Source organism: Leucoraja erinacea, chromosome 12 (assembly GCF_028641065.1).
Source record: "Leucoraja erinacea ecotype New England chromosome 12, Leri_hhj_1, whole genome shotgun sequence".
NCBI lineage: Eukaryota > Metazoa > Chordata > Chondrichthyes > Rajiformes > Rajidae > Leucoraja > Leucoraja erinaceus.
In genome coordinates, this window is record NC_073388.1 from 44135616 (window position 1) to 44148967 (window position 13352).

At 42.5% G+C, this 13352-nt stretch overlaps 1 protein-coding gene across 1 annotated transcript in view; it reads left to right on the forward strand.

Moving 5' to 3' along the window:
• The window catches only part of si:zfos-2326c3.2 (mitogen-activated protein kinase kinase kinase kinase 4), a 280480-nt gene extending 270371 nt beyond the window's left edge, over nucleotides 1–10109 (forward strand). The window contains exon 31 of the mRNA XM_055644013.1: nucleotides 1603–10109. Within this exon, the coding sequence (XP_055499988.1) occupies nucleotides 1603–1686 (84 nt within the window). The 3' untranslated portion in view covers nucleotides 1687–10109. The remainder of the gene's footprint in view (nucleotides 1–1602) is intronic.
• The last annotated feature ends 3243 nt before the right edge of the window (nucleotides 10110–13352 follow it).

Here is a 13352-nt window from a genome sequence, read left to right on the forward strand (position 1 = left end):
AAAAGGTCGGGTCTCCCGTGCAGGGAGAGATTTAAAAGTTACCCCTTCCCTCCAACCCCCCCCACACACACACCCCCAACAAAAAATAACAAAAACTACATAAAAACATAGACAAAAAATAATAAAAACGCAGACGGGCTGCAGAGGCCGCTGCTGACGAGAGTCGCGCCGCCTACCTCTACCTCTACATTTAACTCTTTAGTTTAAGAAAGGCACTATTCTCAATGTTGAGGTGAAGATTCTTGGGAAGGTGGGATTCTTTTCAAAGTAACATTATTGGAGTTAGATTTAACAAAACCGTTCAACATTGTCAAGTGTTCTGTTGGAATCTTTCGGGAGATACTTCCCCCTGGATCGGAAATCAGGGGATGTAGATTTAAATTCGCTGAAAAAAAATGTGTTTTTGACACACTGAATCACGATGCTTTAGTCATAGATTCATACAGTGTGGAAACGGACCCTTCCGTTCAACTTGCCTTCACCGACCAACATGCCCCGTCTACACTAGTCCCATTTGCCTGCCTTTCCCCCATATCGCTCTAAACATGTCCTATCCATGTACCTGTCTAGATGTTTCTTAAATGTTGCGATAGTACCTGCTTTAACTACCTCCTCCGGCAGCCTGTTCCATACACTCGCCACCCTTTGTGTAAAAAGACTATCCCTCAGGTTTCCTTTCAATCTTTTCCTCATCACCTTAACTCATGTCCTCTGGTTCTCGATTCCCCATACACTGGGCAAAAGACTGTGTGTGTTTACCAGATCTATTCCTCTCATGAATAGAAAGAATTCCTGAAAGAATGGTGGCAGGAGATTCAGGGTTAATGGTCAAAGTGAAATTAAATAGTTTCTTGAAAGTGAACAAAATAATTGTGGGGCTGTGGGGAAAGGAAGGGGGGAGTGAAATTAATCTCATGCCTTCGGAATGAGGGTTTAATTGGACTCCCCCTGTGCTGTGTGATTCTTTGGAGCATCATGAGGCAATCAAAGGCTTGAGATAAATGTCAGTATCGCTTTCAGTCGTGCAGAGACATGGTGACAACTTCCATTGATGTAGACTAGATAACATGGTGAACCTACCCAGTGTATATATATATATCAGGTTGTATCCAGTAACAATGCAATGTTGATAATCACCATGCTTTGGGACAAGGTTGTAATTAACGGTGCCCAAGAGGAATAAATAAGAATAGAGTCTTAGATAAGTCAGAGGGTGGCGAATCTGCGGAATCCATTGCCGCAGACGGCTATGGAGGCCAAGTCGATGGATATTTTTAAGACGGAGATTGACAAATTCTTGATTAGGAAAGGTTTCGGCAGTTATGGGGAGAAGACAGGAGAATGGGGTTGAGAGGGAAAGATAGATCAGCTATGATTAAATGGCGGAGTAGACTTGATGGGCCAAATGGTGTAATTCTGCTCCTAGAACTTATGAACTGACGAATATAAAATGTAATAAGGGCGAGTGGCTGGTTGAGCTGATGGTGACCTTAGGTCAATTAATGCTTCAGCGCTTTAATGATGGCTATTTGCGATCTCATTTAAACATCGGCTGGCTGTCTTCCCGATGATTAATACTCTGCCCTTTTATTCCTCTTTTAGGTGTTCTTTGCCTCGGCCCCATCTGGTGGAAGCAGCCAGATTTATTTTATGACACTTGGCCAGAACTCACACTTGAACTGGTAGCCTCTATGAGACCTGAATGCACACCTTGTGTGTGTCGGATTGCACTGAAGTGATCATTTCTATGTACTCACACCACACTGGCTTTCAAGTAATTATTGCCGGCTGCACCCATTACAACCAATGACACAACTTGGAATAAGAGGCTGTCGACGATGACGGAAACTGGCTTCTGTAATTCTGCTGATTTATATTTATAGATAGTATCCATGTAATTGGTAATGGTCAGGTGTGCTGTCGCAACCAATATATTATTGTAATGTTAACCGAGAGATAGCTCAGTGTATCAGCTGTGAGTGGATATACATGTGCACAAACCTTTTGCACAATCTCGTCTTTGCAGTTTACGCCCCCAACAAGTGATTCACCAGTTTACCCCAGTATTTTGTATATTCAGTTTAAATGGGATTTGTGTTGTCTTGTCAGTGCCAATGTTGAGAGAATTAATGTACTGTATTTCATGTGAAAATAATTCTTCGGCAGTGCACCTTTTCAAAATGTCTTTCTGCCATTTCCAATAGTCAGAGAGATGGAAACAGACCCTTCAGCCCAACTAGTCCATGCCGACCAAGATGCCCCATCTAAGATGGTCCCCATTGGACACTATCCCTCTAAACCTTTCCCACGCTAAAAAGACCATTTCAATTCAATATTAATTCAAAAGAGTGATATTCTTTGCCTGAGTTTAGAAGATTTTTTGAGAAGGATGGTTAATTGATTATTCAGAGTTGATTGGTTGATTGATGAATAGGTACACCTTGGAAACAAGCTATTCGGCACAGAGAGCTGATTATTGATCACCTGTTCCTAGTAGTTCTCTATTATCCACTTCCTCATCCACTCCCTACAAACTGGGGGCAATTTGCAGAGACCAATTAGCTTACAGCCTCTAAAAAATTTAGCAGGAACAAAATAAATTTGAAGCGATATTCGAGTCTACTTTTACCAGAGCACTGGCTGGATTAGGGGGTATTAGCTACAAGGAGAGGTTGGACAAACTTGGATTGTTTTCTCTGGAACGCTGGATATAAGTACATACAATTATGAGAGGAATAGATAGTGTAGACAGTCAGAATCTTTTTTCTAGGATGAAAATGTCAGATCCTGGAGGGCATAGCTTTAAGGTGAGAGGGGCAATGTATGAAGGAGATATATGGGACAAGTTATTTACACAGAGAGTGGTGGGTGCTGGGACACCCTGCCAGGTGTAGTGGTGGAGGCAGATAGGACAGAGGCATTTAAGAGGCTTTGGCACATGGACACAGGCACTGGAGGGATCTGGATCACATGCAGGAAGAGAATATTAAAAAGACACTTGGGCAGGTACATGGATAGGAAAGGTTTAGAGGCATATGGGCCAACACACAGGCAAATGGGACTTGCTTACATGGGTATCTTGGCTAGCATGGACAAGATGGGACGAAGGGTTTGTTTCCATGCTGTATGGCGATGAGTTTAATTTGGTATCGGGTTAGGCATGGATGCTGTGGGCCGAGGGGTCAGTTCCTGTGCTTTATGTTCTAGGAGCACTGCAAACATTTCTCTTTGATCAGCCAATATGTTTAATGTTTTAAACACCTCAGCCTGGTTTTGCAGATCAAAGGTATAGGAAGGAACTGCAGATGCTGGTTTAAACCAAAGAAAGACCCAAAATGCTGGAGTAACTCAGCGGGACAGGCAGCATCTCTTCTTCAGATGTCAGCAGATCTTCAGTCTTTAGAAGACCCGAAACATCACCAATGCATTCTCTCCAGAGATGCCGCCTGTCCCACTGAGTTACTCCAGCAATTTGTGTCTAACTTTTCAGAACGAAGAGTAGACTTTAATATTTTTCCAGTCGCAATTACAGCTAAAAAATCCCACACAAGGGCACCAGGTCAACAATCTTCCCTGAACAGATCTTTGTGTTTAACCTTCCACTCTTCTGATGTTTTCCTCAAATTGGATTTCCGAATACATTTTTCCACGCAAAGGGTTAAAATAAAACCGGCTGATGAAGGCGTGGGCCCAGGCGTGATAAAACCATTTGAGGACTGCAGCAAAGTTCATTGCAGAATCCCTTTATATTAACAAGAAAGGTTTTCAATTCCAGCTGAAAGCATGCCTTCGGTTGTTTTTAGAACTTAGTACTGCACAGGAACGAGCTTTACAACCCACAATGTTTGTACCAAGTAAAACTGATCTCGTCTGCCTGTACATGATCCCTATCACTCTATTCCCTGTGCTTTCATGTGCCTAACTAAAAGTCTCTTAAACACCACTATCATATCTGCTCCACCACCACCCCTGGCAGTGTATTCCAGACCCCAACCACTCTCTGTGGGAAAAAACTTGCCCTGCACATCTCCGTTAAACTTTCTCCCTCTCACTCCATGCACTCTAGTGTTGGACATTTCCATGCTGGGATAAAGGTCCATGATAATTTTACACGATAATTTCCTTTAATTTGGTTGTTGAAATTAACCAAAAATCTCCAAAAAAAAAATATTTTTCCAATGTTTCTCTTTGTAAAAGAAAATGAACAAGAAATGTGTATCAGAAACAGGGCGACACAGTGGTGCAGCAGTAGAGTTGCTGCCTTACAGCGCCAGAGACCCAGGGTTCGATCGTGCTGCCTGTACGGAGTTTGTATGTTCTCTCTGTGACCATGTGAGTTTTGTCCTGGTGCACCGGTTTCCACCCACATTTCAAAGACGTGTAGGTTTGTAGGTTAATTGATTTCTGTAAATTATCCCTAGTGTTTTGGATTGAACTAGTGTACGGGTGATTGTTGGTCAGTGTGGACTCGTTGGGCCGAATGGCCTGTTTCCATGCCGTATCTCTAAATTAAACTAAAGCCATTAGACACTGGTATTAAACAAGGGAGTTGCATAAAATATATGCCAATTCATTAACATTTTGAAATAAGATTTAGGTTAAAGATTTAGGTTAAAATCAGTATCTTTTTGTCTGCTATTTCCCTTGCTTCCCATCCCATCATAAATACTGCCACTGTTCAGTAGACACCTAACCTGATTAGCAAGTCGCAAGGGACTTTAATTTTTTTTCCCTCCACACTTACATACAAATCTAAAATCAGTTATTATGCATCCTTGGGGGAAAGAATTGAAAGCTGGAAGAGTTGAAAAAAAAAGAGATGAAAATGAGCAAAGCAGCAGAGGGTAACACAAGAGAATGAGAAAATGTAGGAAGGAGTGGGCTGTGATAAGCGAGAGAGAGAATGAGAAAGAAGGTGAGTAGAACGATGAGTGACTATGGGACGTGCAGGCAGAGGAAGTGAAAGGAAGGAGTGAAGAAAGTGAAGAGGAAAATGAAGGAGAAGAAATGGACAGGCAAAAGGGAGAGTGAGAAGGGAATGAGCCAGGAGGGAAATGAGGGAAACTAGATGAGAAGATGAATGAACCTAAGACTTGAGGAAAAATCAGCTTAAAAGGAAAAGCAATGAATTGACATGAAATACAAGGAGTAAGAAAATCAGATCTATCTACAAAGATAATCTTTGCTTCATAATATTCAGGGCTTTTGTCATCTAAAATGGTATCTAGTTTGACCCAATGGCCTTAAAGAGACTTTTGGATAGGAAAATTGATATGCAGAAAATGGAGGAATATGGATTATGTGTAGGCAGATAAGATGTGTAGAAAAGAACTGCAGATGCTGATTTTTACACGATACCCAAACGTTTTAATTCCCCTTCCCATTCCCATATAGACCTTTCTATCCTGGGCCTCCTCCACTGTCAGTGTGAAGCCACACACAAATTAGAAGAACAGGACCTCATATTTCCCTTGGGCGTCTTACAACCCAGCGGTATGAATGTTGATTTCTCTTATTTCAGGTAATTCCTACATTCCCTCTCTTCCCCACCCCCTCACTTCCCCCACTCTAATCATCCTACTAGTTCCACTGTTCGTATCCTTGTATCCCCTTGTTATCACCTCTTCCCCAGCCAACAATGGGCCTCTATGGGCTCCACCCTTCCTTGGTCATCTGTTGCTGGCCCTGCTTTTTCTGCCCTTTTCTTACCTCCAGTTCCCTCCCCTCTACTTTCAGTCTGAAGAAAGGTCCCTACCCGAAACGTCGCCCATCCTTTTCCTCCAGAGATGCAGCCTGACCGGCTGAGTTACTCCAGCACTTTGTGTCTATCTCAGGCTGATAAGAGTTGGTCTTCACATTATGTTTCTGCACAGTCATTATAGGCCGCAGGGCCTGCTCCTGTGCTGTACTTTACTGTGACTGAGTCTGAGGGAGATCATTCCCATTAATCCTCAAGAAATTGACAACAGGATTGGCTCTCGATTGATACTGAATGTTGTATAAATGTAAAACTGGCTGTAAAGGCAGCTGACCCAATTGGTTGGACACTAGAGCTGGTTCTGCATTTGAGGTGCATTCATCCTATGCCATTATATGTTTGTTCAGATTTGAACATCTGCATCTCTCTAATTCCTTCTCCGTCCCAGCTGTAGTCAAGTAGCCACTGCTTTCTCATCTAGGGAACCAAGTGTATGCATCTGAGGCCCTCTTCAGGGGCCGAGTACAAAACCAAATCTGGTTTTCCATGGCCCCATCAATTGAGGTATATGGATTGAAAAGATTTTGGAGGGAGATGCAGGGAAGTTGAGGCGGTTAGGCAAGTTGGTCAGCGTGGGAAAGTTGGGCCGAAGGGCCTGCTTCCATGACGTTATAGCCATGATTCTCCCTGCTCTTCCTGGGGGATCAGGATGCTCCCAGGGCATTGTTTGAGGTTGAGAAAAGCAAAGGATTTATCCACGTTTTCATGTGGCAACTTTGTAAAACATTTGTTAGAACGCATTTAGAGTATTGTGTGCAGTTTTGGTTGCCCCATTACACAAAGGATGTGGAAGTTTTGGAGAGGGTGCAGAAGAATGTTGACTGGATCAGAGGGTATTAGTTGTAAGGAGAGGTAAGACAAAATTGGATCATTTTCTCTGGTGCATTGGAAACTGTGGGGCGACCTGATAGATTGAAATAGCAGTATATGAAATGACGAGAGGCCTAGATGGAGTCGACAGTCAGAACCTTTTCCCTAACATTAAAATGTCAACGATTAGAGAGCATACAGTAGGTTTAAGATGAGAGGGGCAAACTTTAAAGCAGATGTACAGGGCATGTTTTTTAGCAAGAGGGGCATGGGAATGTGCAGCCAGTGTTGGTGGTGGAGGCAGATACGATAGTGTCATATATGAGGCTTTTTAAATAGGCATATGGTTATGCAGGGAATGGAAAGGTATGGAACACATAAACACATTGCCAGCAGAGGGGATTAGTTTAAGTTAAGATCGTGTTCAGCACAGACGTTGTGGGCTGAAGGGCCAGTCCCTGTGCTGCACTGTTCTATATTGACCTGTCCTTTGCTCTGAATCTGGTCCATTTTATCTTGGGGGTTTGTCTGCCGCTTTGTATTGCGGAGTGCCGGAAGGAAAACCAGATACATTGACTCAGTGTTGCCCACATCTGGGACCTCAGAGCTACTGATGTGTGTAGTTGGGGCCCCATGACTGAAGCAGTCAACAGTGTCCTTGCAACAACTGTAAAATGCACAATTTACAGCACACTCCAATTACTGACCACACATTACACAACTGCAGGAAAAGGTAGCACTTGCTACCTTTATAAAGCACTGGTCAGACCACATTTGGAGTATTGTGAGCAGTTTTGGCCCCATATCTGAGGAAGGATGTGCTGGCATTGGAGAGGGACAAGAGGAGGCTTACAAGAATGATCCCAGGAATGGTTGGGCTAACATATGATGAGCGTTAGACGGCAATAGGCTTGTACTTGCAGGGGTTGAGATGGATGAGGGGGACCTTGTTGAAACTTACCGAATAGTGAAAGGTCTGGATAGAGTGTATGTGGAGAGGATGTTTCCACTAGTGGGAGAGGTCAGGAACAGAGGCCATAACCTCGGAATAATAGGATGTACCTTTAAAAAGGAGATGAGGGGAAATTTCTTTAGTCAGAGAGTGGTGAGTCCGTGGAATTCATTGCCACAGATGGCTGTGGAGTCCAACTCATTGGGCATGTTTAAGGTGGAGATTGATAGACTCTTGATTCGTAAGGGTGTCAGTGGTTATGGGGAGAAGGCAGGATAATAGGGTTGAGAGGGAAAGATAGATCAGACATGATTGAATGGCAGAGTAGTCGTGAGTCGTGATGGGCCGAATAACCTAATTCTGCTCCTCTCTTATGAATCTGTTAATTGGAATGCATGATTATTCATTGCTTTGAAACAATCCATGGTTAGGAGTGCAGTTAGCAGCTACAAATCTTACTGGTGAAGGGGAAATTAATTATATCTATAATACAAGATGTTGGTGAGGCCACATTTGGAGTAGTGCGTTCAGTTTTGGTCATCCTACTGTAGGAAAGATGTTGTCAAGCTGGAAGGTGTGCAAGGAAGATTTATGAGGATGTTACCAAGACTTGAGGGCCTGAGCTGTAGGGAGAGATTGGGCAGGCTAGGACTTTATTCCTTGCAGTGTGGGAGGATGAGGTGTGATCTAATGGAGGTGTATGAGATAATGTGGGGAATAGATAGGGTAGATGCACAGAGTCTTTTACCCAGAATAGTAGAATCAAAAAACATAGGTTTAAGGGGAAAGATTTAATAGGAAACTGAGGGACAACCTTTTCACACCAAGGGTGGTAGGTATATGACGTGAGCTGCCAGAGGAGGAATTTGAGGCAAGTACTAAACATTTGAAAGGGATTTCGATAGGTAGGGGCATAGGAAATGTTAAAGTGGAATATGGGCCAAAAGAAGACAGGTGGGTCAGGTGTAAATGGGGCATCTTGGTCACATGGGCAGGTTGAGCCAAACGGCCTGTTTCCGTGTTGTATGACTCTATGACACCAGTGGAAATCACCATCAGTGTCATGGGGCACTAAGCACATTCAGATGAATGATTTAAAAACAAAAATGCTTGCGCTGCTTACCAGGTCAGGCAGCATCTATAGAGAGAGAAAGAATCTTACAGGCAGATGAGCTATCAGCAAAACAGGAAACTGAGGAAGAGAAAGCACGTGAGTTTTGTTGCAGAGAATATGGATAATGGAGAAACCAAAGGGAATGTACTTGGTAGGATGGAGACCAAGGTTGTCCAAGTGAATTAATGATCAGAGAGGGTGAATAATGTATAGGTGACCTGCCTGGAGGAGATGTAAGTAGAGGGAGATGAGAAACGACTTTGGAGGATAAAAATCACTGGAATTGTGAGAATGAGAAAACTGCATTTGCTGAATGTTAGCTTGCAGGTAGGGGAATGATAATATTGCAGGAAATGAAGAGACGTGATGAGTTAGAGCAAATGGTGTTGATCTAAAAGACCACATTTAATAATTGAGTAGACATAGGGATTGAATGGCCTACACCTGCTTCTGTTATTTATAGAATCATAGAGTGATACAACGTGGAAGCAGGCCCTTCAGCCCAACTTGCCCACACCGCCCAACAGGTCACAGCTGCCTGCATTAGGTCCATATCCCTCCAAACCTGTCCTATCCATGTACCTGCATAACTGTTTCTTAAACGTTGGGATAGTCCCAGCCTAACCAATGGTCTCTTGGTGGGTGGTCTAAGGGCATCGGACCTCCTCTGACTCTCTCTAGCTGGGGCTTATCACTTTCCCTGCAAGGACAATTCTCCTGAGCCTACCAGTCAGCCGCCCAGTTCCAAAAGGTAATTTGTTTCTCCTTCCCTCTCTCCACTCTTCCACTGTCAGGATCAACTAACCATATTTCAGCGATGAGTTGAAGCCTTCAGCGGGTACCTGCAAGGACCTGTTGTACATCTCGGCCACCTTGAGTATTGCACTCAAGGTGGGGAAACAGAGGAACAATCCACAACGTCCAAGATTTCCTTCTCCCCACCCTCGTCCATCCCATGAAAGATAGAGACTCTCCATTCAAACCCCACCGGTAGAGTTGCTGCCTTACAGTGCCAGAGACACGGGTTTGATCCTGACTACAGATACTGTCTGTACGGAGTTTGTACCTTTTCTCCGGGAGTTTCAGTTTCCTCCCACACTCCAAAGACGTACAGGTTTGTGGGCTATTCGGCTTGATAAAATTATAAATTGGCCCTAATGTGTGTTGGATAGTGCTAATGGCGGGTATAGCTAGACGGCATGGACTCGATGAGCCGAAGTGTCTGTTTCCGTGCTGTACCTCTAAACTAAACTAAACTAAACTCTCAGGCTGAATATAAACTTTTCCAAATGCATCCATGCTGGGATTCACCGTTAAAGTTTAACCCCCAGGTATTTTATGGCCTGTGTTTACTTGAGAAATTATCAATATACGTAGATGGAGAAACTTTTTTTATTAAATTGCACTGCTTAACGAATGTTGTAAATGCGATTGAAATTGTTACAAATATCAATAAAATTGTTGCGTTGAATGTTTCTGTATTTTTATCGTCATGTTTGTCGGCTTAAGTTTACAAATTGTTGCCTCTTGCCCACCGAAGATGTTAACCTTCATGCCAACATCACCCACCAATCACTAAGCCGGCCCCATATTCCCATGGATTTGTTGTCCATTTCTAGTTACATAGAACACAAACGTACCTTGTGTGGGATGGAACTGTGTCCATTTTTGTAAACCACCATCCTGCATTATTTCTCTTTCTTAGCAGCCTTTGGAGGCATTGTTAGGGTTATTTAGAAACATAGAAAATAATTGCAGGAGGAGGCCATTTCGGCCCTTCGAGCCAGCACAGCCATTCATTGTGATCGTCCCCTATCAATAACCTGTGCCTGCCTTCTCCCCATATCCCATGACTTCACTAGCCCCCAGAGCTGTTTCTAACTCTCTCTTAAATCCATCCAGTGACTTGGTCTCCACTGTCCTTTGTGGCTGTGAATTCCATAAATTCACAACTCTCTGGGTGAAAAAGGTTTTTCTCACCTCAGTCTTAAATGACCTCCCCTTTATTCTAAGACTGTGGCCCCTGGTTCTGGACTTGCCCAACATTAGGAACATTTTTCCTGCATCTAGCTTGTCCAGTCCTTTTATAATTTTATATGTTTCTATAAGATCACCCCTCATCCTTCTAAACGCCTGTGAATACAAGCCTAGTCTTTTCAATCTTTCCTCATATGACAGTCCCGCCATCCCAGGGATTAATCTCATGAACCTACGCTGCATTGCCTCAATCACAAGGATGTCCTTCCTCAAATTAGGAGACCAAAACTGTACACAATACTCCAGATGTGGTCTCACCAGAGCCCTATACAACTGCAGAAGAACCTCTTTACTCCTTTACTGAAATCCTCTTGTTATGAAGGCCAACATTTCTTACCTGAGTAGGAGTTTTATTTTACTACATTTTTAGTTTACTTTACAGATATATGAATGTTAATGAATTGTCACCGGTGCGTAAGTAACAATAACTGTGAAGCTAAGGCCCTAGACGATGTGTAGAAAGGAACTGAAGATGTTGGTATACACCGAAGATAGGCACAAAATGGTGGAGTAACTCAACGGGTCAGGCAGTATCTCTGGCGAAAAAGAATGGGTGACATTTCGGGTCAGGATCCTTCTTCAGCCCGGAGAACCAAACTGCCACGCATCCTTTTTCTCCAGAGATGCTAACTGACCCACTGAGTGACTTTGTCTCTATCTTCGCCAACCACACAATGTTCTACAATGAAGATAAATTACGGAGATCAAACTTTAGTTGAGAAAGACAACATGGAAACAAGCCCTTTGGTTTACCGAATCCACAACGACCAACAATCATCCAATTATTAGGTATGTTACAAAACTTACCTTCAGCGGCGCTGCAGTTCTGCCACTGGTCGTGTGTGTGACTTTGGTGCCTTTGAGAGGGGGGCAGGATTAAAATGCCGTTTTCTCCTGCCTGTCGAAGTCGATTTTCTCAGGCTGTTTACCTGCTGAAGTAAAATCGATCCGACATCCGTTCTATCAAATTTTTTTAAAACATCGCTGGATAATTTAATGGCTGGAGTAAAATAAAAATCGTCTTCTAATGCCGTCAACGCTGACAACAGGACAGATCTCCCATACGGGACAGATAAAGGTAAGCCATTTATTTTAAATATAAACGTGCTTCTTAGGATTACTTTAATCCAAATTTTACGTTGCGAAAGGTTGATTTAGGCCCCATACGAACCGGCAGTGTTTTTCCTGCCGATATGGGGTTTAAATTCACCGCAAACCGCAACGTTCCAATCGATCCCGTTCCACAAAATCCCACTCGCAAGATGATTAAAATGGCCATTAATTTAGGGTCGTTTAGAATTAAACACTAAATTCCTTCCATTTGGCCTATAAATTCACAACAATGAGATTTAAAAATTATGTTATATTGTGAATTCTTGTGTGAATGTTATTTGGACACTTAGGCTATTTTTTTTAAAGAAATGGATAGATGTTTAGATCTAGTAATTGAATTTTGTAATTAGCTACAATTAGGTTAACTAATTATATGCTTTAATTTCAGGTCATCCAAGTAAGATTGTTTCATATTTGTTTCAGAATGCTTCAATCTATAATAACTGAAAATGTCATTAGTTCTCTTAATTTTTAAGAAAGTTATGGGCTTTCGACTGTCCTTGATCACAGCTTTTGAGTTCAGTCAATGGAAAAGCAATAGGGAACAGGATGCTAATTTCCGAGTATGAAAATGGCCATAACTTTTTTTAATACTGAAGATATGAAAGTGAATTAGGTGTTAAATTAAACTTATTTTTATGCTTTATCTGATGGGATAAATTGCAGACTTGATTTTTTGAATCTCAAAATGTTGTAACGTTGCTACAATTATACCAATTGTATGTTATCCCACTTTCTCATCAACTCCATACACACTGGGGGCAACTTTACAGAGGCCAGTGAACCTACAAATCCACACGTGTTTGGAAAGTGGGAAGAAGCCGGAACACCCAGAGGAAACCCACGTAGTTACAGGGAGAGACTTTCAAACTCCACATGGAAAGGAGTTTCACGAGGCAATGGCTGACCCAACGCCATTTATTGTAAACCTTCACCCACCTTCAATGTTGCTTTCAGATTTCTGAGCTGAGTATTTTTATTCTGCTGCACTCTGTTCAGAATTTAATGATCACTGGGTAAATTGGAAAATGTCATTGAAGCAATGTTGAGAAAGTTGCAGTTTGTTTAAATATCACTGGTCATTGAGGGATAATCCGCTGTGATGGGCTTCATTAGCTTTATTGCTGCTGAATTATAGATTTGACTCCACATCAAACCTATCTTTATATGATTGCACAAGAGCAAAGTATATTAGCACTGATATCGACTTAGCGCAATGGTTCAATCAGCCACAGAAAGCTGTGATTGATATGTAATATAAATCAGCTCTGACAAAGATAATCTCGAATGACACGATCATTTTCCAGCGTGGCTTCAGAAGGTTTTTTTTCCCTATTGTGTAACTATGAATTGGATGTAAATTTGATCAGAGGGCGTGCTGATAATATTATCAGGCGTGGAATCTTCTGGCTTCTCGCTAGCTCACTGAATTTAAGTAAATTAGTTGGCAATGCCACAAGTCAGAAGTGATTTGTTTAAGGAGGTGGTTGCAGAAGGGTGCAGCGTAGTGCGCAGCTGTAGAGTGGCTGCCTCACAGCTCCAGAGACTCCGGCTCGATACTGACCACG